Source organism: Cryptomeria japonica, chromosome 6, assembly GCF_030272615.1.
Source record: "Cryptomeria japonica chromosome 6, Sugi_1.0, whole genome shotgun sequence".
Lineage (NCBI taxonomy): Eukaryota > Viridiplantae > Streptophyta > Pinopsida > Cupressales > Cupressaceae > Cryptomeria > Cryptomeria japonica.
The window spans coordinates 487,820,966-487,845,640 of NC_081410.1; the positions used below are offsets into that span (position 1 = coordinate 487,820,966).

The following is a 24,675-nucleotide window of genomic DNA, read 5'->3' on the forward strand; positions in this document are numbered from 1 at the left end:
AAAACTCATTCTCCTGAATTACTTTTCCATCAATTAGCGCTTGCTTTGGAACTTTCATTAGGGCTCTGAGTCGTAGAATGGTCAGGTTCTGATAAATGAGAACATCTTCCCATAGACCATCCGCCACCTCTAGCTTGTTTAGAAGGGCAACAAATCCAGAGTGAAGACGAGCCAAGTCTTCAATAAATTTTCCAGCTGCGATGAAGACATCTTCCACCCATTCCTTGGAATACTGGGCTATTTCCCTGATTGTTTCAGTGTCATCAATGACCTCTTTAGGGAGAGGAGGAGGAACAAATGATGGATCTGCTTCCCTAAGTGGATGTTTGAATCTTTTGACATACTTGCACAAGGCCCTGTTTTCACTTTTCAGCCTTATACATTTTTCCTTCATTTTCTACATCTCTCTCATAGCTAAGGAAGATCCCTCAAAATCTTCTACAACCTGCGTCATGGAAGCGCACCCTAAATCAATTTCTTTGATCGCATAATCACTTGGCGCAATTTCACTCGTGATTCTGGAAAATTTCTGGGCAACTTTCTTCTCTATTGGCTGATCCATTCTCTTCAAGAGTTCTTCCAATTTCCGTGCTGGATCAATTTCCTTTCTTGGTTCCTTCCTAAGTCTATCTCTTAGCCAATTAGGAGTGGAAATTGATTGATCCTGAATCTCCTTCTGCACATGTTCCTGTGAAGTATCCTCCATTTCTTCAAGGATCATCTCTGTGAAACTATCTTGATGTGGCTCATCTGGATGAGAGGAAGGTTCTTGTCTTTGCACCCTTGGCTAATCTAGCCTGTGTGAAGTGCTGAAATTGAGAACATTTTGTGCTGGAGCACTGCCAGGAAGATTGCTTTGTGGCAGATTTGCTGGATTTTCTTGTGCACACATTTCTACCTCCCGCACATTGGAAGAGCTAGCTGGCGATTGAATTTCTTCCACTCTTGCCCTTTTTTATAGTGGCTCTTCCTGCTGAATTTCCGGCTGGGTTTTTTTTTTCGTTATTGTTCTTGGCCTCTTTGGAGCACTCTTCTTTACTAGGCTCACCTTCTTTCTGCCGAACTTCTCCTTCCTCAGCCTGAGCGTGTGAAGATCCTTCAGTGGTTTCACTATGGGAATCTAGACTTCCCATCAACTGGTAGCTTAGGCGGACATTTCGTTCTTTCAACCTCCTGAGATGCCGATCAACCCAATGTTTGGTGAATTTTAGCATAGGTCTGGCCAAAATGTCTAGATCATCAATTTCGGGTTTTGACCAATTTGGAAGCTGAATGGGCTGATCTTTCACCTTTTCGAATTCTGGTTGCATTAAGTCTGAATCTTCTTTGACTTGATCTGGCACTTGCATTATTTCACCTACCCTAATTGTGTCAAGGGGTAGCTTGGAAAACATTTTCTTCCTAATCTCAAGGTCATCCTTGGCACCTGCCCAATAATCTTCTAGGTGAAACTTGTGCACAAATTCTAATCCAACAACCTTCCTGATTTTACAATATGGATCATAATGAGATCTGGAGGTGTAAAATGCCAAGCGGTAGAATGCCAATTCCTCTGCTGCTTTCTCAACTGTCATGGCACACTTCTACATAATCACCGAGAACAACTGGGAATTCAATAGACAACTTTCTTTTCTTCTTCTGAATTTAGTCATAAGACATCAATTGCCTCATAAGCTTTAGCAGTACCAGTTTATCAGATGGATACCTTTGTAATTTATATGATTGGTATGAGAATCCCCACGTCCTGATATAAGTGAACTTTGGAAATTGTAGGAATGTAGCCCCAAATATTTGTACCAAAGCCCTAGCTTTTGGCGACACTCTCTTGTGAAGTTCGTTCTGTATAAATCTAGTCAGGTACATAGTAAAAGTGTCATTTGCCAGTTTGAAAGAATTAGTGTTGTAGAGGTGCAATTGAGGATATCATTCATGAACTTTTAGCTGCTCTGGACCACAACCCATGACTCCTTTTCTCGGCAAGCCATCAAAGCCACCCATCCTTGCAAGTGAATAAATCATGTAAGAACTCATATAGAAGGATTGGGTCTTCTTCTCCTTCAAAATTTTCAGCTATTCATGCACATAATGGCTTATTAACCGCGCCCAGTCCACTATTCCAGATCATCAATTTCGGGCTTTGACCAATTTGGAAGCTAAATGGGCTGATCTTTCACCTTTTCGAATTCTGGTTGCATTAAGTCTGAATCTTCTTTGACTTGATCCGGCACTTGCATTATTTCACCTACCCTAATTGTGTCAAGGGGTAGCTTGGAAAACATTTTCTTCCTAATCTCAAGGTCATCCTTGGAACTTGCCCAATAATCTTCTAGGTGAAACTTGTGTACAAATTCTAATCCAACAACCTTCCTGATTTTACGATATGGATCATAATGAGATCTGGAGTTGTAAAATGCCAAGCGGTAGAATGCCAATTCCTCTACTGCTTTCTCAGCTGTCATGGCACACTTCTACATAATCACTGAGAACAACTGGGAATTCAATAGACAACTTTCTTTTCTTCTTCTGAATTTAGTCATAAGACGTCAATTGCCTCATATAGAAGGATTGGGTCTTCTTCTCCTTCAAAATTTTCAGCTGTTCATGCACATAATGGCTTATTAACCGCGCCCAGTCCACTATTCCATCGACATTCATGACTTCGCTAATGTAGAAAAACATCCATGATTCAAAATTTATGGCATGTGGACACCCCACTGCTTAACATCATTATCAAATCCACATATTCCTGCTTGAATTCAAAAATGGTGAGCGCCTTAGGCATTTTGGAGATGTGAGGCCTAGGCTTCTGCAACTAGCTCTTGTTGATGATCTCTGCACATCTGTGTAAAGCGGAAAATCGAACCCTAGGTGTTCCCCCCACTCCAAGGAGAAAGGAGGTCACTAGGATTGACGGTTTTCACTTAGGAGGGACTTTACATTCAAAAGAGGGGTTGAAACCCACAAGATCCAATCCCACACAACGCAAGATTGAATTCTAGATGAGTTTCAAGGGTTGAGACATCAAGGATACCCTCTTTTGTAAAGAATATAGATAGAAGGATTGGACTAGGAGTACATGTGAAGTAGGAAAGATTCGTTTATAAACGGAGATAGGGACACAGGATGAAGCTACGGACCTGAAATTAGCAGTAAAATGTCGAGACGATGCTGTCCTGCAAATTTGAGCGAAAGTTGACGGGACGATGGCGCCCGGAGTGCACACGGCCCTCCAAAAAATCCGCGAAACGAAGGGGGATCTGTTCGTCTCTGCACAAGGATTCCAGATCTTCAATTACAGCCGCGTACCTGCAACCTACACACAGAAAAGAGAGGACGATTAGGGGGTTAGGGATTAGGGGTTTGCCTTTAGGTCAAACCCCGGTTTTGGAATTAACCAAGAAATGAGAATGCTGCAAATGTAAATGTTTGTAATGTAAACAAGTACTGATACCTTGTTGTAAGAATGTTTGTATTCTTACATGCGAAGGTGTAATGATGTTGTATGTTATATGTGATCTCCTCTTCAATGGTTGAATCCTTGTCTTGAATGCAACACCTAGCCTTGAATGGAGACTTAGAATGCTCAATTGCTTGAAGGAATGCTTGAATGCTTGAATGTTTGAATGTTTGAATGTTTGCCTATTGCTTCCACCTCTTACTACTACCACCACCCTTTTTTCTAGGAGGGGAAATGTAGTTTATATACTTGTCAATTAGGGTTAGGAGACTGATTTTTCCGACCTTAGGCCGACCTAGGAACATTATTTTCCGAATTGCAAACTTAAAGACCCGATGCCTAACAAGAGACTGGGCCCAAAATAGGGCCAGGGACCAGGGCGCTGGGCGCCATGGTCCTGGGGGACCATGGCGCTAGGCGCCATGGTCCCACCTCCCGGGACAACAGGGTGCAAGGAGGATCAGGCCAAGGTGCAGAAATATGCAGTTTTTGATGTCGCAAACAGGTTTCAGGGTCTCCATTCAGGTTCAACGTTGCGCCGCCATCGTGAAGACCCAAATGCAGTCGAAATTGCAAGTGTCGCAATTTTAGGACGCTACAATCTGTCAGGACTTGCATCGTATACTGCCTTAGCTCCATTCATAGTCTCGTAGGTCATGGAATGATGTGAAGGAATTCCAAAGGTTTCACCAATAGCCTTCGGAGTCAAGTTGGCCAAAAGTTTGCCACTTGTTGTCAAAATAGCTCTTCTCTCCGGGTTGTAGAGTTTTGCGCATTCCAGGATCAATTCCGAACATTGAATAGATGGAGGAAAACCTGCTACCGCAACAGTTCCGCTTTTGACAATCTGGACAACGGTAGGCGATGGATTATGTCTGGCTGTCCCAAACATCTTGATCCTGAAAGCAACCATGTTGAATGTTCCTAAATTTGTATCATTGATCTCCTTCCACATGGATACCATCGTGGACTCTGAAAGGAAGCCTTTCATCTCAACTTTTATTTGTACTTGCTTGATGATGGTTGCTGCTTCGCTTGATTCTGCCATTCTAGGAATAAATTAACACCTCCTGGCGAACAAAGCTTCTCTAAGTTTGACTTTTTGCACTTTCTCTCCAACTCCTCTTTTTCCAAATTCGCACGTGAGAATTGAATTGTACTTGCATGTTTATATAGAATTTCTCCAACATGTTGCTAAGTTGACAAAGGTCAATTTGGGTAGTTGTTTTAATGTTGCGTCATAGTTTCCTTTCAAACACAGCCATGCAAACAGGTTCCACCATCGTAGTTGAGTTCCAAAATGGAATTTTCCTTTAATGCCTTTTGTGCTACATGATTTGGAATATTCTCTTGCCAACCAGCCAACCTTTCATTTTTTGAATTTTGGAGGGATTTTGGAAGATCCACTTGGCGGAAAACCCTAGGAGAGAGAAAACTTCAGGAGAGAGAATCTTTGACTCAAGAAGGATTTTCTTGAAGTTTTTAAACTTCCTTTGCTCTGGAGGAGATTTTCAATGATTTTCCAACATCTCCTATTTTTTAGGAACTTTCCAAAAATAGAATTCCAGGGTCTAGGAGAGAGAGAATTCTCTCACAAATCCAAGTTTTGAATTTTTTTGAAATTCTGATGCCTAAAAATGGATTTTTAAAATTTTTCCCGAGGGGAATTTTCTCTTTTGGTTCATCCTTGACCCTTGGATTTCCATGCCTTGGAAAATTTTTCATCTTTTGAGCTTAGGCGTGGAATTCTCATTATAGAGGAAATTTCAACTTTCAAGACTTTTCCTTGGGATTGCCATTTTAGCACCCCAATGCATGCCTGGGCGTTGAATCACCTTAGAGGAGGAAATTGGAGATTTTTTGGTTTTTCCAAGGCACTGAGATTTTAGCCAAGGCACTGAGATTTTAGTGCCCTTCTCCTTGCTTGGGCGCTATTTTCCTATGATGAAAGAATTGTCATTTTCAACTTTTCCATGACCCTGTCTCTCTAGCGCCCTATGCCTGACTTGGGCGCTATTTCTTGTAAGTGGAGGAATTTTGACTTGTGAACATTTTTCCTTGCTCCCTCCTGTTTGGCGCTCTTTTCCTTGCCTGGGCGCAATTTTCACCATGGAGGAGGATTTTCAACATTTTTCATTTTTCCATGGCAAACTAGTTTTGGCACACATGTCCAAACTAAGGCGTTGCTTTCACCTTGTGATGGAATTTGCGAATTTTGTAACTTTTCTTGGCTTCCTTGTTTTGGCGCCCTTCTATCTCCTTGGGCGCTATTTTGCCTTAGTGGGGAAATTTCACATTTTTTAAGTTTTCCATGACAAACTAGTTTTGGCGCCCTTCCCCATCCCTGGGCGCTGATTTCACCTGAAGGAGGAATTTTGCAATCTTAAGGTTTTCCTTGACTACCCCCTTTGGTGCCCCCATCAGACTTTGGGTGCCATTTTCATTTGGTCAAGGAATTTGACATTTTTCTCACTCAGACTTCCAATTTCAAACTTCCTCAACAATTGGGATGCCATTTCAGGGAGTTGAAGTGGATTTTGCCAGACTTGGGAGATTTTGATCATTTTCCACTTCGGGAATGGATGCCTCACACTAAGGCATTTTCGATATTTTGAGCTTGCTTTTTGACTTTTTTGGGATTTGGAATGTTTAGGAATACTTGGTCTCTAGTGTCTATCCGTGAGGAACTTGCTACAAATAGACTTTTCCAAAATTAGAAAATGTTTCACAATGTCAGAGTTAGGGCAAAACGGGATGCAGAGACACTATAAATAGAAACTTACTAAAAATAGTAAGTTTGATTTTCGTTAAAATGAAGACAATCCGGGAGGCAATGAAATCCCTAAAAAATAGGAACTTTATAAAAATAGAAAGTTGCTCATAATTTGCTCAAATTTCATTTGGAGGTTCCTCGAAGGGTCCTGATTCCAATACAACGTTTAGTTTTCGAAAACCCCAAAATCTAGGACTTAAGGAAAAAGCCCTAAAATAGACAAAATAAGCTCTAGACTTATCCAAAATTACCGAAACGAAAAGCAGACTTGATCAAATTAACCCCACTCACTCGCAAAAGAGATAGGGACCAAAGAGACTGCCGCAAAAAGACCCAAAAACCAAGACCAGAAGACCGAGAGCGCCTAAAAAGTAGGGGGTTCCCATTTGGAATGGGGTGATGTGTGATTAGGTCACAACATAATCACACACACATCTAGGGCCCACACCAGTGAACATTAAGATGAAATCTAATGAGTGAAACTTTCAACACTTATTTACTCAAAGCCCTTAGTTGACGAAACCTTGGCTTTGTGCCTCGGTGGGTATGTGAAAGACAAGTATGGGGATCAAGTGTCGATTCAATCCAAATGACTAGCAATGAGTAGGCACCAAAGGGGTTAATAGACCCATGACTCAACATGAAATGCTTGAGCTGATCAGTCATCCTTTGATTGTGGACAACCTATGGTCCTTCCTGTCAAGGCTAGTCAAAGTAACAAACAAAAATGCTACCTCGTTGGAAATAAATGTCATCTATCTGAACCATGCTCTATTGTACCTCATATCAACTCGCCCATATTCAACGAAGCTCTGATACCATATTGAAATTTCAGGTAGAGCAAATTGAAAATTTTATACACGAAAAATAATATCTTTCTGATTCATCTTTGTTCAACAATACACATGCAAATTTATAGGAATTGGATCTCCTATATTATAGAGGAGATCCTATAACAATTCACAAACAAACGCTCACTATAATTTAATTTCAAGTTGTTCCTCAACAAATCAATATTACCCACTGTACATAACTCTATTTAATCATACTAATAATGCTAGCCTAAACAACCATATGAGGATAATTCCCAACAGAAATGAGACCCAAGCAAGTGGAGGGAATGATTTTCTTTTATTTTTAAAATGACGAGAGGAGGAATATTCATTAATCTAATTAATTAAATAAGCATTTATCTAATTAATTAGTGAAGGGCAATTAGTTTAATTAAATAAATAAATATTTTTTTATTTAATTAACTACTAGAGGAAACATGACAATTAGTTAAATAATGTATTTAGTTAATTAATGAAGAAATGTCTTAGGATTAAATGGCATGGCGATGTTAAAATGCAGAAGCAGATTTTAAGTGTCCTTCAATATATCTGGGCCTTAAAACATTACTCAGGCAGGTTGTTTGAAATACACCATAAAAAGCCTGATGTGTCGAAAATAGCAACATAGAATTTCATGGAGAAGCTTACTTCTCCTTTTTTGAGTTAGGCTGCAGTAGTGGGGCAGGCTTTCATTTGAACTTGAAGGGGTGTCAGAATTATAGGTCTTTGCAACTGATGTTATAGGCAAGTTGGAACTTTTAGTCATTTTCTATCTCTTCGACAAATAATGCTTCTTGAGGCCATCTTCATAGGCCTTCAAGATAGTCCATATAACTTATAAATTGGCTCAACCTAATTTCAATGTAGAGACCATAGAAACCATAGGGAAGATATTCAACCATTAGGGAAGATATTCAATGTAGAGACCATATCAATGAGGGAGAATATTGTGAAAACTTATAAATTGGCTCAACCTAAATTCCATTACCACTCAATAACATAAATAGATGGCCATCGTCATTTATGTTCAGTTTATGTCAATGCTATCCAGATCTTTTACTTGTTCTGATGCTTATGGGATTTGTGGTGAATTCGACCGCATATTTGAAGAATTTTTAAAAGATTATTATAATCATTGTTAAACAGAGGTTTAAACTTAGAATGTAAGGAAGTTCTTTATTCATAAGTTTGTTGTTGTTTCTGATTGGGTTTTTTGTGTGATTGATTTTCAGAATCAGACCTTGAATTTTAGCACACCTGAGGTAACAGTGACAGGAACAAAAGAAGTTGCAGAAAATATGGTGATTCAAAAGCTTCTTGTATGTTTAAAAGCATTTTCAAGGAAGGATTTGTTGTTGGCTTATTATCTTCATAAAAATGTTACTGATTTTCAGTTTTTGAATTTCCTCAGATTGATGATCATAATCAAAATTTGAATTTAAGTACATCTGAAGTTGCAGACACCGAAACAAAAGTCGTAGAAAATTCAGTGATGCGAAAGCTTCTTGTACGTTCAAGAGTTCTGAAGAATGCAATGTGGTTGCTTCTCATGCATATTCATTTTACAGAAAAGTGCCTACTGAAAAAATGGATTGATAATAAGCAATGCAATTTTGGCAGCGTGGACCTCGCTACTTTGATCCCCCAGAAGAGCAGGAGCAACTGTGCTATCATTGTGGAGAACCTGGCCATATTGCAGTAGATTGCACTGTGGAGCGGCGTAAGAAACCATGCTATGTTTGCGGGAATGTTGGACATGGAGCAAGGGGTTGTCTACAGGTATTATATGTTTTATCATGCTTGTATATGGTTAATATTCATTGCACATGTATGTGTGTGAAAATGTTGGGCACACTTTGTGTGTACAAGCTAGTAGCTCTCTTTGAATTTATCTTTTCATATTACAAATGTTACATGTGTATCTCTATAATATTGACATACATGTTTACTCTAGTGTGTTGTTTGGCCTCTTGCCATGTAGTTGCTTGATGACATGTTAATATTATATAATAGTTTAACATCATATATTTAGACTCTAGAACACCTTTTCTTGTTATATTGTTTATGATGTACCAAGTCGCAGAGCTATTTGTTATAAATTCTATTTTCAAGAGTTGTTCTTTTCATGAGAGCTAATGTATCCATTTTTTATAATTGGTTCTCAAGATTAATAATGAAATAAAATAACACATTTTTGAGAATGGGTCATACTTGGGGGCTTTAGAGCGCTTGCACAAGTACATAATAGCATATTTTACCATGATAGACTAGTTCTTACTATTTGATACTGTATTTTTAAAACTTTCGGAGTATACATTTCAGGCTACAGAGTGCTATATATGCAAGAAAGTTGGTCACATTGCAAAGAATTGCACGGAACAGCGATCAAAAGGTGATAAAAAAGGTCATAACTTCTCAATATGTCTTCGATGTGGGGACAGGGGGCATGATATGGCATCCTGTCAGAAAGGTTACAATGCAGAGGATATAAAGGTTCGATTTTATTACATGTTTCTTTGTCGGTGACTTCATACATTGTAATATTGCATCTACTTAGAATGCTCTGCTTTGGAATAATAGGCAGTAGTTATGTAATTTAGAACTTTTGGTATTCTGATGCAGAATCATCCCATTGAAAATCTACTGTTTTACTTATGTGTCTTGATTCATATTTCTTTTGCCTGACTTGCAGCAAATTCAGTGCTATGTTTGTAAGTCTTTTGGTCATTTATGCTGTATCGATGTCATGGATAATTGTACAAGAGAGGATTCATGTTACAACTGTGGTGAGAAAGGCCATACCGGTATGGTAAGTGTTGGGTTATATATTTGGCAGAGAAAAGAAGTTGATATTTCTTAGTTTCTATTTATACCGAAAACTAGATTTTTTTAAAGAAATATCTTTTTCAAGGAAGAAAATCTAATTTTTGAAGAAGAAAATGCTAATTCTTAAAAGATTCCTTCACAAGAAGTAATTATGTTGTTTAGGGATGTGCAAAAGAGCGAAGAAGAAAGGGTGGTGAAGGGCCTGCAAAAACATGCTTCAAATGTGGAGAAGAAGGACACTTTGCTCGTGGTTGCAGAAGAAATGCTAATGTATGTGATTACAGTAATGTTTCATATTTTAGGTTGATTTAATTCTATCATTTGAGCATTTTATGACATTGAATACTACATTTGATTTTGTATACTTCCTTTTGTTTGTTGTAATTTATTTATTTACTGCAGTTAAGAAAAAATGAATATAATGATTATGACATGTTTCTTTCTAATGTGGTGTAGCTTGATAGGTGGACGCCTGATGTAGCAAACCTTGGTGATGAATGGGTTCAAGATGATGCTAACTTCTTTGGTTTTCGATCAGTTCCTCGTGATTTTGGTAAGGCACCTCGTTGGGCAGACATGGAGTCAGATTTAGGGAAGGCTGCCACTCCTGGGGATTTTGGGTCAAGGAATGGCTGGAAAAGGAAACTTGAAGACTTGAAAGGAACACCCCAAAGAATGAATACCTGGGATTCTCCTGTAGGAAATTTGGACTTTGGAGGTTACAAAATGGGCTCGGGCAGTAATGATCAATGTACCACTTCAAAAATGTCTAAGAGCCATTCCTCTTTTTCACCAAATGGTTCTCACCATTCCTATGGTTTTCATAATAAGTATAATTCCTATAAGTCTAAGAAAAGGGATGGTTGGAAAAGATCACGTTGAATGCAAATTGCAGGAAATGTGATATCAGCCTCTGGAACTGTTATAACAAATTGAAAAGATTGAGGTATATCTTGACCAAAGCAGGAAGGAGCGTTTTGTGAGATGTTGTAAGTATTCTACAACTTTGCCTTTTCTTACGAGCCAAAATGTGGAATGTTTTTGTTGTGATGATTTATGGCATATTATCTTTTTATTTTCTTTAATATCCTTGTTTACCATTTTCAATACTTTGTCAAGATAGCATTTATGGGTTTAGAATTTAAAACTTTTAAGGATATGTATGCAGTTTAGTTGGTGTGGGCCCTCAAAACTTGGGTATGATCAGCACACTTGACACTAAGTCAGTTGCAAAGATTTCAAACTTGATTAGGTTAATCACAATTGAAAAGCAATCACTAAAGATTTGGATAAATGTATATTATACTCAAGAAACAATATACATAGATTTTAAGTTTATTTAAAACTATTACTTTTATATAGGAAAAAATACAACAATTACTCTACCATCAACCAAATACATGGGAATGCACCATCAAGCTCAAAATCCTTTATGCTTACAGCCATGTTTGAGGACTTGTATCCATGCTTCTACATGTCCAACCTACTTGAGTTGAGCCAAGTCTCTGTAGTAGACCTCTACATCAATCTGGTCAAAGCAAGCAATCAGCTTATTGACAAATTCCTCATAGGAATGAATTAAAGCATGATCCTGGGACACTAACCCATGGTGCCACCAATCATATGCTACACCCTCCAGATGCATCGTGGCAAACTGTATAGCATTCTCTTCCTCCATAGGTTTCAGTGATAGGAATGTATCAAGTTTGTGCACCCGTGATCTAGCACTTTCTCGCTTCCATTGAAAGTGGGCAATGAAACCTTATTCAATGCTTCTTTAAATTCCTTAGGTTGAGTGCCTTGCCTGCTTTGTCCTCTAGGCCTCCTTTCTTGCCTCTCCATGTGATATTGAGCCTTTTCCTTCTGCTGATTCATAAACTGATTTAAATTCATTAATTGCTTGACATCAGCTAGGAGAGCTTTATACTCATCATAGGCCACCATGAAACCATCAATAATGTGTGTCTCCACTTCCTCTAACTCAAGAACTTCTTCTTTTTCATTTTGCCTTGGCAAAAACATAGGTTGAAGTGGCTGATCAGATCTTGTGCTCGCTGTCCTAACAGCATTAGAGGCCGTTCTACCTTGATTTTCATGCCCAGCTTCACTTCTTTCACCATCATGACTCTGTGCCTGCGGCTGGACTCTTAGATTACCAATGGCATTAAGAAGCTGCTGTTGTGATTGCATGAAAGTCTGCATCATCTGCTGCTGCTGCTGCTGAGCCATTTGAGCCATAATATCTTGAAGACTTGGTTGTCCGTTTACACCACCTTCCTGCTGCTTTGCCATGTTGCTGAGTTCAAACAAAGGTTCCCGTTCCATAGTTTTACGACTCGTGGACTCGCCACAAACTCACGAGTCCGTGGGAGCCACAAGTCGACTCGCCAAAGACTCTTGAGGTGAGTCTTTGGAGTCTTTTCCTAGGACTCGCGCGTCTTTTGCAAGGGCTTGCACAACCCAGAAAACACATCCAACAAGCAATAAAAGTCACTTTATTTTTATTTTTTTCCCCTCATTTGGCATTCTTGCTTGGTTATAACAGGTTTGTAGGGTTTGAAGGAGGAGAGGAAAGAAGATTAAATTAGCAAAAGAGATCTAGGTAAGGATTTTTCCTCTTTTTTTTTTTAAATTTTTTATTTCCATGTTTTGAAAATCCAAAAAATCTTGAAAAACAAGGGGATATGCTACCAAAATTTTTTCTATTTCCTTTCCTAAGTTATTTCCTCATATTTTTTTCTTGTTATTTTTCCCAAATGATTCATTGTCATTTTTTTTGTTGATTTTCCATAAAACCTTGCTGATTTTTTAATTTTTTCATGTTAAATCAGCAATGGCAAGTTCAATTCCAAGGGCAACCCCAAGGTCAGGAAGACAAAGAGATAAAGCATGGAAATATTGGATTCTAGGAAGCAAAAAGGGGGAGGTCACTTGCATCGAATGTACGAAATGGATGACCGGTGGAATCAATAGATTGAAATACCACCCTGCACAAATTTTTGGATATGGTGTGGAGATATACCCCAAAACGACTCCTAAGATTATTAGAGAGATGAAGGCCCTTCTTGTTGAGCATGATATGCAAAAGGAAGAAAGGCAAAAAACAAAAGAAGCCATGGCAGCTGCAATGAATCCCACATTGTCCACTTCGGGTCCCATTGGTCACACTCGTGGTCATCAATCACTTTCATCTTTTGGTGACAATGAGGGTGAGGCTAGTGGCACTCCTGTTAGATCAGGCGCTAATTTTTTTGTACCACACAATGTTCCAGGTGCACAACCTTCACTTGAAGGTACATGATGGAATAGAGAGAAGCATGAACAAGCAAAGATAGCAACATCAAACTTTTGGTTTCACAATAATATACCTTTCAATGCAGCAAACAATGTGTATTGGGAAGGTTTGATTAATGCATTAATAGTTGCGGGTAAGGGGTTTAAGGTCCCAACAGGTAATGACTTCAGTGGGCCATTGCTAGAGCAAGCTGTAAAAAATACACAAGTTGTGGTTGATGATTAGAAAAGGTATTGGAAGAGAAAAGGATGCAACATTTTATCTGATGGATGGATAGATGGACGAAATATGACTTTTCTCAACTTCTTGGTGGCTTCAAATGGTGCAATGGTATTCTTAAAGTCTATTGATGCCTCAAATGAAATAAAAAATGCAGAGACTTTGTGTAATCTATTGGATGGGGTGGTTCAAGAAGTTGGAGTTGAGAATGTTGTCCAAATTATCACGAACAACGCAGCTGCATATGTATCTGTAGGTAGAATGCTTATGGAGAGGCATCCTACGATTACATGGAGTCGTTGTGCTGCACATTGCTTGGACTTGATATGCTAGAGGACATTGGAAAGATTAGATGGGTGAAAAAGGTGGTTGAAGATGCAAGAAGTGTCACCAAATTCATCTACAACTATACTTGGGTGCTTGCTTTGATGAGAAAACACACTAATGGTAAGGACCTTGTGCGACTTGGAGTGACATGATTTGCTAGCCACTTCATCACTTTGCAGAGCATTCTTAGTACCATTCCTCATCTTAAGCAGATGTTTGTGTTTGATGCTTGGTTGGGGTCTGCATACTCCAAAAGACTTGAAGCAGAGAAGGTTGTGAGCATTGTTTTTGATGAAGGGTTCAGAAAAAGTGGAGGAGTTGACTGCGGTAAGTAACAAACACAAAAGTAAACTTTATACAATCTTGTCTATCTGCTGATTTTATTTTCTAGGGGTTAATTTTGTACTAATTTAAAATTTGTTTTCATTTTTTTAGGTGACAAAACCTTTGGTAAGGGTTCTTCATATGGTGGATGGAGAGGGCATGCCAATGGGTTTCATTTATGAGGCCATGGATAGGGCCAAAGAGGCCATTTCACATTACTATCGTGGAAATACAAGAAAATGTGAAATCCTTTGGCGCATCATTGATCATAGGTGGACAAACCAACTCCACCAATTGATACATGCCTTCGCCTACTTTTTGAACCCGAAATTCTACTTCTCTGATTCATTTAGGGCTGATGTGGAGGTCATGGCAGGTGTTATTGCATGCATTTATAAGATGGCACCTGATCCCAAGTTGAGAGACAAGGTTCTTGATGAGTTAGAGGTGAGATTTGACATTTGCAATTGCTCTATCTTTATTTATGAATTTGGAAATGTTCATTGTTCAAGATCTACAAGAGTGTAGAGGGGAGATTCTTCTAATCACAACTAGCAATTGATAGGAGAGGAAAACAACAACCAGGTAAAAAATATAGAAACTTAGTTCAATATTGCAAGAAAAAAACTACAAACTTGATTGTTACATTTTTTTTGTCTCAGCCATGCAGTGCTTCTAGGTGTGAACGAAATTGGAGTGTATTTGAGAGCATTCACACAAAGAAGATAAATAGATTGACACAAAAGCGGCTCAATGATCTTGTCTTCGTTCGGTACAACCTTCGTCTTTGAGTTAGAAAGGTGGAGGGTGTTTCACATGAGGCCATTGACTTGGATGAAATTGATCCATATATTGATTGGGCCGTGAATGAACAAAATGATGGTGATGATGTCCTCCTTACCGAAGAAGAAATTGCAGAAATAGAGAGAGGAGCAACACAAGAAGCAAAAGGAGCAAGATTGGATGAAATGGAGGATGAAGATGAGGATGAAGATGAGGACTTTGATTTTGAAGAAGAATCATCTCACCATTTAGATACCACAACACCCACTGCTACTACTTCTAGCTCACGACTTGAAAAATTGAGCTATATTAGGAGAAATACAAAGAGGAAGATGCAGTCTTCTCTTTAGTTTGTTCATTGTTGTTTTTCACATTTGGAGTTGGACATATCATTATATGTAATTTTGTAAACATTTATAAACTTATGCTGCTATTATCATTTTAGAGTTGAAACTATGAGTATGAATGATGAAATTTCAAATATTGAGTGTTTGTAGATCATATGACGTGTAATGTTTCAATTATGGCCGTTATGTTCTCTAAATGCATTAATTTCTTTATGTTTTTTTTGTAAAACTATGGTTTTTTTTTTGTCAAGTCCTTGTCGAGTCTTTCGAGAGTCTTTCACGAGTCCGAGTCCAAATTTTCGGTTTGCCAAGTCCGAGTATTAAAACTGTCCTGTTCTATTGATGCTTTTGACTGTTGTCCTGATCGGCTCCTGGTGAAATATCTCTGAGGTCCAACCTCATGAGGGATCATAGAAACAAATCTAGGTCAATTCAAACCCTCATGCAACTGTGGATATTGGCATGCACAGGAAACCCTCACAGGCTGGCAGGGTCACTATGCTCGAATACCACCAAAATAACCTTTCTTCTGTTTAACAAGAACTTATGCCATACAATTTGTTTTAATTGTTAAATAATTCAATCCACAACAATTTTGTTTATTCACACAATCAAACAAAAGAATTTAAAAGCGGGATGAACGATATTATTATTTATTGACTAGAAATTAGGAATTCTCTACACATAATGGGTTTGCATGTAACCAATAACAATATTGAACATACACATAATCGAAGTCACCACGTTCGAGTTCAAGTTCGAGTTCGAATTCACCAACAATAAAATTTGGATGAAATTCGACAGAGGAAAAAATTCGAAAAAAAATTCACCAATAAATTCGCTTTATATAAATTTGATTTTTAAGAAAATATAATAATATATCTAAAAAAATCATAATGAACAATATTAAATTTGTTTGATTATATTTATATATTTTAATTTAAATTTGTCAAATTTTAAATATAAATAATAAAAAATTTGAATTAAATAATTTAAAATATTTAATTTTTAGTATATTATTATATCTGATAATATCTGACAACTTTTATAATAAATGTTAACATATTAGTTAACATTTATATTATATCAGGCAACAACATTAAACTAAAATGTTTTCGTTATAGGAGGTGGTCAATCTTATCGGGCATTTTAGTTAGCATTGTATCGGGCAAGATTATAAATTTATATCCTTTGTCTCCCGACGTGGCTACAAACCCTATGGGTGGCCAGGCATACCGTTGACTTGTGGCTCTTCCACGGACTCCATACCTCTTGACGACATTAGTGAAGTGGTCATTCGCCAACGGCAAAAACCTCTGCCTGTTATCGAGCAAATTTTTAACGATTTTTTGCGAATTTCATACAGTTTTTATAAGTTCGCCAAAAATTTGGCGAACGTGGTGACTAAGCGCATAATTATGGTCTAATCACTAGCTGTGATGATTGATGCAGATTTATTGCAGACCTGGAAACCTTGTTTCTTTGGCGTCAAACCCTTCTCTCAGGCCACGATTTCCATGACTGGTTTCTGCGATATATGTATAGTGGCTGCTAATGTATGGTTTGAGTGCTGAATTATGTCATCAGGGAAATCACTGCCTTGCCTTGACTGGGCTGAACTCAAATATGATCAGAATTAATGTTGGCTGATCAGGGAAAAAAGCCCACGCTCACAGAGAAAGGAAAATGCTGCCTTCTAATTGCAGATTTTTGACACCCTCTATGTGTAGCAGCTGAGTGAGGAGACCAAGAAAATACTTGGGGTTGTGTCCAAGCTCACACTTCCAGGGGTTTCGTCCTGAGAAGCTAGGTTCGACTTGCAGAGCAAAAATCATTCAAAATCAGTTCATCAATATCCATAATGCCCACCCAAACCCACTAATTCCTGTTAAATAATTCTCCCAAAAAGCTATTGATGTAAATCTCTTGGAGAATTTTAAATTCATGAAGTTATCGACTTAGGCATATTAATAATGATATTTGCTTCTTAATGATTTAAATGTCCATGTGAATTTGCCTAGGAATACACAAGTCATAACTTAAGTTGGCCCCTTTCGATAACATAAAGTGAATAATTAAGTGCCAAGAATTTCACTTAAGCTTTTTAGCTCCTTTATTTAATTATTCTTATTATTCCCTTGTTATTTAATTTTTCCTAACCTCCGGAAATAGAGAAGGCTAGAAAACTCCTCTCATGATTATTCATCAGGTGGTAGGGGACATTACATACCCCATTAGCAAGGGGATTTTGGTAATTATTGCTTGCAAATTTTTAATAACTATTAATTTGACTATAATTTATAACTTCAGTCCATTACATGAAAACGTTTTAGAAGTATGAATTAAAAAACATTGCAATATGTTGTCTGCATGGTGATCTTTTGCTATAACCAAGAGCTTTTTGTCAAGCTCCGAGGGAACCGCATTGGAGACCAATGATGATGAAAACGGTTCTGTGAAGTGGTTAAAGACATTTTCTTTACTAAATTTCTAACAATATTGTGCTTAAATCATCGAGTTCAAGTTATGAAAGTTATTCTAGAGCTTCTTTATTTAATACCAACTTTCTTGATGATGGCAGATAGTCATCAGCTGCTGTTGAAATATCAAGTTTTGCCTCTTAAATATAGTTCTAAGAGGAATTTTTCTTTCTAATGTGAGTACTATGTTTAACAAATCAAATTTCAGATAAAATTGAAAAAAGCATGAGCTCTCAAATTTGGTCCATATATACTATATAGTAAATAAGTTATGCTATGAAAAATCTGAGAAAAGGGATAGAAAAATGTGTGGATAGGAAATTGATGCCCAACATGAACTCAAGAAGGCTTGAAGACCATTTCTGATGATTTTGGGCAATTTTGGTCAACTTCGACTTTTGGGGTGCCTGTGTCCAGGAATCTGGTGCTCTTATTTGGGTTTTGGATGCTTATGTCTTTAACTCCAAACTGTCTGCAACTTTTAGGATCTGCACCCCTACTTTTTCCAAATCTTCTATCTCTGCAATTATTTGATGTCTATTTTCTGTACTACAAGAATGATGGTAGAATTCTGAGTGGATAGAATTTTGCCTAGTGCTAAAGGGACACTGCCTCGGTTAGTTCCCTAGTTGGCCTATTTGAGCCTCCACAATAGTACATGAAATATTGGGAGTGTGTGTATCCCTAAGTGTGGTATTTTGGTGGCGTGTGAAGAGATTTGGTGCCTAAGAATGTGAACCTTGACTCTAAGCTAGAGTTGGGGGGGGAGATTGAAGATAGTGATTGAAAAAACTTAGTAGAATGTGGAAGAAAAGCCAGTAAGTAGAACCTTAAAAGTGAGGGTAATATTGAGTTTATAGAGAGATCCTGAGCAAAGACCAATTGAAGAACACAGTAAGAGTCAGGGTTCCAATGGTTGTTGGGACCTAAAATTCAAAATTGAAACTGGACATGATTGTCTGGTGGCGTTGGTGTTGTTGAGGAGTTAGGTTTCCAACTGTTAGGAGTAGGCACAGAACATGATTTTAAGACTTTTCATCTATGTATTGCAAATCTTTGACTAGTATTTTAGCTTGGAAATAGACAAAATGATACCTAAACATCAATATGGGAATGAACACCAAAATGAGTGAAGAATGGAAGGTGAAGATGGCAAAGTATGCAATTTTAGACCCTACAGTTGTCAATGCTGAGTTTAGATGGTAAACTCTTTCAGATTCCAATACTTGGAAGATTTCCTGGTGTAGCCAGGATCTTTACATAACGTGAATGGAAGACTGAGAATCCCAGATTATTGGTTGGTTTTGATTTCAAATGGTCAGTTGTTGCATTGTGAACAAGATCACATGTTTACCAATCATATAATTACTGAAATTTGACGCCCAAGAAAACTAAAGTACAGCAAATTGTATCCCAACAACTTGCAAATTGCTGTTTTTACCAAATCAACATTTCCACAATAAATGTAGGAATCAACCTATGGATCTTGGAATTTGCCTACCCAAGAAAACAGAAGTATGGCAAACTTCTTTTCAACAAAACATTTAAACAAGCATTCCCAGAGACATTTATAAGACTATGGCTATCAGAGCTCATCATCCAAGAAAAAAAATGCATGGCAAGCTGACGTTTTTACAAAAATAACAAAATCTGATAACAGATGTAGGAATTAGCGTTTGGGTCTTTTTTGAGAGCTATTGTAGTGAGGAAAATGTTTCTGTCTTCAAACCAGTGTTGTTCTAAGCAGAACAAACTTCCCAGAAGCTATTCACGAAACAAAAATGTCTCCCAGTGAATTTGTTTTTCCCATAGCTGAAGAGGAAATAATAAACTAATGTTCTTACTTGTGAGTTATATAGTTCTCATTTTAGCCGAGTTACCATGTTTGCCCCTTTTGCCCTCCTGACGCAAACTGGGTCTGTGTGGGTTCGGGTCCACATTGGGTTCGCCCTGGGTCTGGCCAGGGTTCACCCCAGGGACTGAGAGTTTGCCCTGGGTCCGGCTAGGGTTCACCCTAGAGACTGTGGGTTCGCCTTGGCCAGAGCGAACCCACAGTCTGTGGGGTGAACCCTGGCCAGACCTGGGTGAACCCACGGGCTGAGCAATGTCAAGTCACCAAAAAGTGACTTTGTATATTAAAAAACTAATTTTTTTTCCCTTTTTGGGGCCAAAAACCCTAATTCGCCCTTGCTAAATGCATTTGAGACCCAAAACAACTTCATTTGCAATAATAATTTTTGATTGTCAATTTTGAAATTGTAATGATTTTCATTTGAATCGTGAACCTGGACATATATGAATCTATGATACATTGATATATATTATATGGCATGAGTATATGACATAATATGATATTATTGAAATTTTGAACTATCAATTGAAATGGCATTTGGCATTGATCAATGATGAAGTAGCATACTATTAAATGTATTTAGATTTGTAATTTTGTATATTTTTAAATTTTTTTTGCATATATATATATATATATATATATATATATATACGGACGAACCCAACCCATGAACCCAAAAGGCAAATTTTTTTTTCCCAAACCCACAAACCAGGTTTGCGTTGGCAAACCCGCTCCTGAAACTGAACCGGTAACTTTATTATTGGCTGCCCTTTGATGGATGAAATTTAAATCATGTCTGTTCATTGTTTTGTTAGTGTCTTTGTTTTAGGGTTAAGAAGCAGTGATGTTAAATCAGTTATTTGTTTTTTTTTTTTTTTGGTGTCTTGGTGTTTTGTTAATTTCGATTATGAATGGGTGTATGGCTCAAAACATCTTCAGATCACGTCTGGAATGATTTTGGTTACCTGCATACCTGGTAAGTTTTTTGGCACAGATATATGTACTTGTGTAACAGTAATTTGTGTACTGCTAAGTTGACTCTTTTTGAGACCATTTGCTTTCATTTCATAGAGGTTGCTTGATATAAGTACACAGAGATCGTATGCTATTCTTGTTCTGCAGATTCTATTTTTTCTTATTATATTTTTATTAAACTATCAATATAGTGCATTTTGAACTACTAATAACTAGAAGAACCAGCTGCCATTAGGTTCAAACTAGTAAGCCACTAAAATGAGGTAGTGAATCCAGATGGTCAATTGGATTTTTTTATTGATAGGTGATTCTCACATGCAGAAATATTATGCGATCCTTCTGTTTGTGGTCATGTTCTATGAATGTGCACAAAAATGAAAAAAAGGAAAGTCAAATGCATTATTGTTAAATATATTTGAAGTTTGAACTCTAGAAAGTGTTATAGCCATGCTATAATGGAATGGTTTCAGAGAGATTGTGAGGTATTACACTTTAGTTTACCAACCCTGGAATTATTATCACTCAATTTGAGATGGGGGCTAATACTTGTAGGTAGAGGGATTCCAATCATCGTACTATTAAAATAATATTGTTTTTATTCTATAATGGTCATCTTAAGTTCTTTTTATTTAGAGTCCAAGAGTTAGTCAGGTAGTCTCTTTTTTTAGCGTTACTTGTAACTCCAGTAAACGATTGTTTCTTTTTAGAAACATCGTCTTGTAGGCTCTATTCAAGGAGCCATCGTCTCCTTTATTAATACATTGAATTATCTGAACACGTACAAATACAAGATAATTTAAACACTCACATTACAGTTGCATCAGTTTTTTAGGTAATCATTTTTGTTCATTAATGGATGTTAATATTCAAAAAATATCAATTTGACATGTGTTCATGTCATTGTTTGTAAAGAGAAGCATCATGGACATTATTATAAATAATTAATAGTTTCTTGTGCCGTGGAACTTGAGCTATTTAGAACATGTCATCTTGGGGAAGCATGAAGGCCATTAAACTTGGTAACTAAAAGGTTTTTTGCATTCTACATTTCTCCTCATACTGGTAGAGGAATTGTGGTTGGATCTTGTGCTGTTCAAAACATTTTTGAAATGCTTCTTTAAATTTTTTAATAAATTCTAGAAAAAATATTTGAATAAAGTTCGTTTATGGAAGGCTTATATACAATTTTTTCATAGAAGATTTAGGACTGCTAGATTTACATGTGAGGAAGTGGACAGTTTGATAGCCCAAGTAGTCAGGCAAGGGACAGTTTTCCTACCTTATATAATAGAGTAATGAATTGCTATGGTTATTAACTTTAGTGTCAGTTTCATCAGTTTAGAGGCTATGGCAACAACTCATTTTTTGTGAAAGATGTCAGTGTTCTCCAAAACATACACAGTTTGCATGAAGGTATCAACAACCTTCATGCAGAACAGTTCGAAAATATATAATTCTATATTAGGATGGAAAATCTTTTTATAAGCCTAATTGGTAAACACCATTGTTGATGGAGAAATAAAATGAGTGCAGTGAGTCTATTTTACTGTCGGTGGGAAGAAGAGATAAATAGGAACCCTAGGAAAGCGAGTGTAACATATTTAACTAAGCTGGTGGGGATTATTGGACTTTGAAAGTTTGAAAATACTGTTATTTGTCTAATTAAAACTGTTGATGTATTACATTTAAAACATATTTTTTTTCGTTTTCTTTTTCACATAAGAGTTATATATGGGGGGGATTCTTGCAAGGAAAAACAATTTCATCAAAACAATAACATTGAATGTTTTGTCTTGGTTGAATATAACTGTGATAGTATTCCTATTTGAATGCTTTGAATTGTTAAGATGTTTCTGTGGTTTTACTGCATTTTGTTGTTTTTTCTGTCAACTTTTAACATGCAAGTTCATTGCTTTTATTTATTTTTGTCTCACTTATGATTTTTGTTCCCTAAAAATGCTAATTACAGGTTAGGAACTGCCCACCTTATTGCGCAATGCTAAATATGATAAATAATAACTAAGGACAGTTGATAACCCCAATTATTTGATACTTTTGCAAGTTACTTTTGGATTTGTATGGTACTGTTCCTACCACACAAATCTGATTTAACTAATCAACTGAAGTCCTGTTGTTCACACAGTTATATCTATATCTGCCGTTTTTAGCTCTCTATCATTTTCAGTTCAAGGAAAGTTGACTGTTCTTGCGTTTCTGCTCGAATTTGTATCCCTGAAAAGATAGATGTTCATCTCGTCTCTGGTCAGCTTAGGTTTAATGGTTTATTCCAACGTAAATGCTATAGAGATGCTGCATTATAGAAGCTTAACATAAGTGAATGACACTAGTATCTTTTTCTCCCTTTCTGAGTTAGGTGCTTTTTGAAGAGGTTGTGAACAGCTCGTGAGTTGTCAAACTTATGTTCTTTGTGGAGCTTTGATGGGTTAGGTTTTCTAACCTTTTGCTTATTTTTCTTCAGGAAATTGACATTATATGCACATATCCAAGTCTAAGTGACTTGGCCTCATATCTGCCTTCCTGATAAGGTAAGGAAGCTAGATTAAGGGCTCTTGTAGGGCTCTTCTCAAGGGCTTACATTTTCCAAGCTTTTTAAAATGTGACCGTTGATGCTGTTTTCATGTTCAGCTGCTTGTAAGGCACATACAGCGAGTGTTTAGAGCTTTTATTTCCTTTCACTTTGTTAGAAAGTTGTGACAAAGTTTATAATTGGTCATACTGTCTGCTTTCTTGTATCATTAAATGTAATTGTACAATTCACTTCAATATGCCTTGCATGGCAACGAGTTCTCTGGAGTTATTGGTTCTCATTGTTGCTGAATTGACACTTTACCCCTTAGCTAATTTTTGATTATTTTCTTCCATCTATCTTCATGCTGATACATGAAACAATTAGTCTAGAGCTCATTATTTACTTCTGCAAAAAAATCTAATGCAGGGAGTGGCCTTGTAGTGTTAAATGATGCATTTGATTCTAATTGGTGCCTTGTGAACACTGCAAAGAAACTGTATGCATTGTAGGCTGTATCTTATTCCTTTTTCCTCGTTAAATGTTAAACTACCATTTTAGACCCCCCTATATGGGTTGTTGTCAGGTAAGGCATCGATTTATTTCTTGTATTTAGTATTAGCCGTTTTCTCTAATTGGCATTTAGTTGTTCACAACTTTTTCGATAAACCTTTATTAGTAAGTTGAATCTAATGTTCGTAGTTTTGCTTACGAGAAAGGATGGCTATCGCAAACATATTCATGCACATGTTGAGAAGCACTTTGTCTCTGAATTGATTTTTCTTTGTCTCATTTCCATACCCATTCTTAATTGAATGCTTTATTTGATTGCGAATTGAACGAGATTAGTTGAAAACTTGGTCTTGAATATTATACGCAGCACATTGCGTGCTACCGTTAATAAAAATGGGTGCACATTAGGAATGATAGATTATGATATCAATTTGAATATTGTTTATAATTCAAGGAACAATACAATAATGTGAAATAGCTGACGAGCTTAATGTTACCATAAGCAACAATTGAACACAAACAAAACAAGATTGACAACTATTCAATAGCTGAACTAATATTTTTGTATTTCAAATACGGGATCCTATAAAATAGGGAAAAATGGTAGAGATGTATGCCTTCTATTCGTTTACATGATTTGAATCTAACTTGTACATAGAAATGTACAATACACAACGAAATATTTTTATAATAAAATTAGCAAATTACGGTCCTTGGTGAGAACCAAAGAGTTGCCAAACATGGTAGGAACTTGTTGTAGGAAGTTGAAATTGGTAGTTGGATGGCCGGTCATAACCGACACACTCTAAGCGTTGATTGCTTAGGTGGCCGGGCCCACTCAACACAGAGTTCCCGTTCATAGCGTTTTCGTTTGCAGATTTTTGTTTCCACTGTTTATTTCACCCCCTGTCTATTCCCTCCCGTCCGTCCCATCCAAAGAAGATTCGCTGTTAACTTTGAATTTGAACACTGATCGCACACAAAAGTTTGAAAGCGTTTTCGCATCAAATAAAGTGGGCACACCCATTTATCTTGCCGCTGTCATGGAAGATTTTTACTAGTTGCAAAGATTTACATCCATGCTATAGGTTTTGAGGTATTTTCAGGGCCTTTCTTGCTTTATGGAAACGTATTTTGCAGCAGA

General features: G+C 37.2%; 2 protein-coding genes across 3 annotated transcripts in view; both read left to right on the forward strand.

Annotated features, from left to right (window-relative positions):
* LOC131052831 (uncharacterized) overlaps positions 1 to 23,469 on the forward strand; it is a 51,680-nt gene extending 28,211 nt beyond the window's left edge. The window contains exons 2-9 of one of the 2 annotated variants that reach the window (XM_057987455.2): positions 8,296 to 8,382; positions 8,475 to 8,570; positions 8,684 to 8,842; positions 9,386 to 9,556; positions 9,756 to 9,872; positions 10,052 to 10,159; positions 10,346 to 10,878; positions 22,971 to 23,469. In XM_057987455.2, coding sequence (XP_057843438.2) covers positions 8,296 to 8,382; positions 8,475 to 8,570; positions 8,684 to 8,842; positions 9,386 to 9,556; positions 9,756 to 9,872; positions 10,052 to 10,159; positions 10,346 to 10,771 — 1,164 coding nt within the window. In that variant the 3' untranslated portion in view covers positions 10,772 to 10,878; positions 22,971 to 23,469. The remainder of the gene's footprint in view (positions 1 to 8,295; positions 8,383 to 8,474; positions 8,571 to 8,683; positions 8,843 to 9,385; positions 9,557 to 9,755; positions 9,873 to 10,051; positions 10,160 to 10,345; positions 10,879 to 22,970) is intronic. The other variant, XM_057987456.2, reaches the window with a different exon arrangement.
* Positions 10,885 to 15,360, forward strand: LOC131052832 (uncharacterized). The gene is made up of 4 exons (XM_057987457.2): positions 10,885 to 12,491; positions 12,721 to 14,057; positions 14,166 to 14,501; positions 14,717 to 15,360. Exons 2-4 carry the CDS (start codon positions 14,022 to 14,024, stop codon positions 14,843 to 14,845), a joined length of 501 nt encoding a protein of 166 aa, XP_057843440.2. The 5' UTR covers positions 10,885 to 12,491; positions 12,721 to 14,021; the 3' UTR covers positions 14,846 to 15,360.
* Positions 23,470 to 24,675: the final 1,206 nt, after the last annotated feature.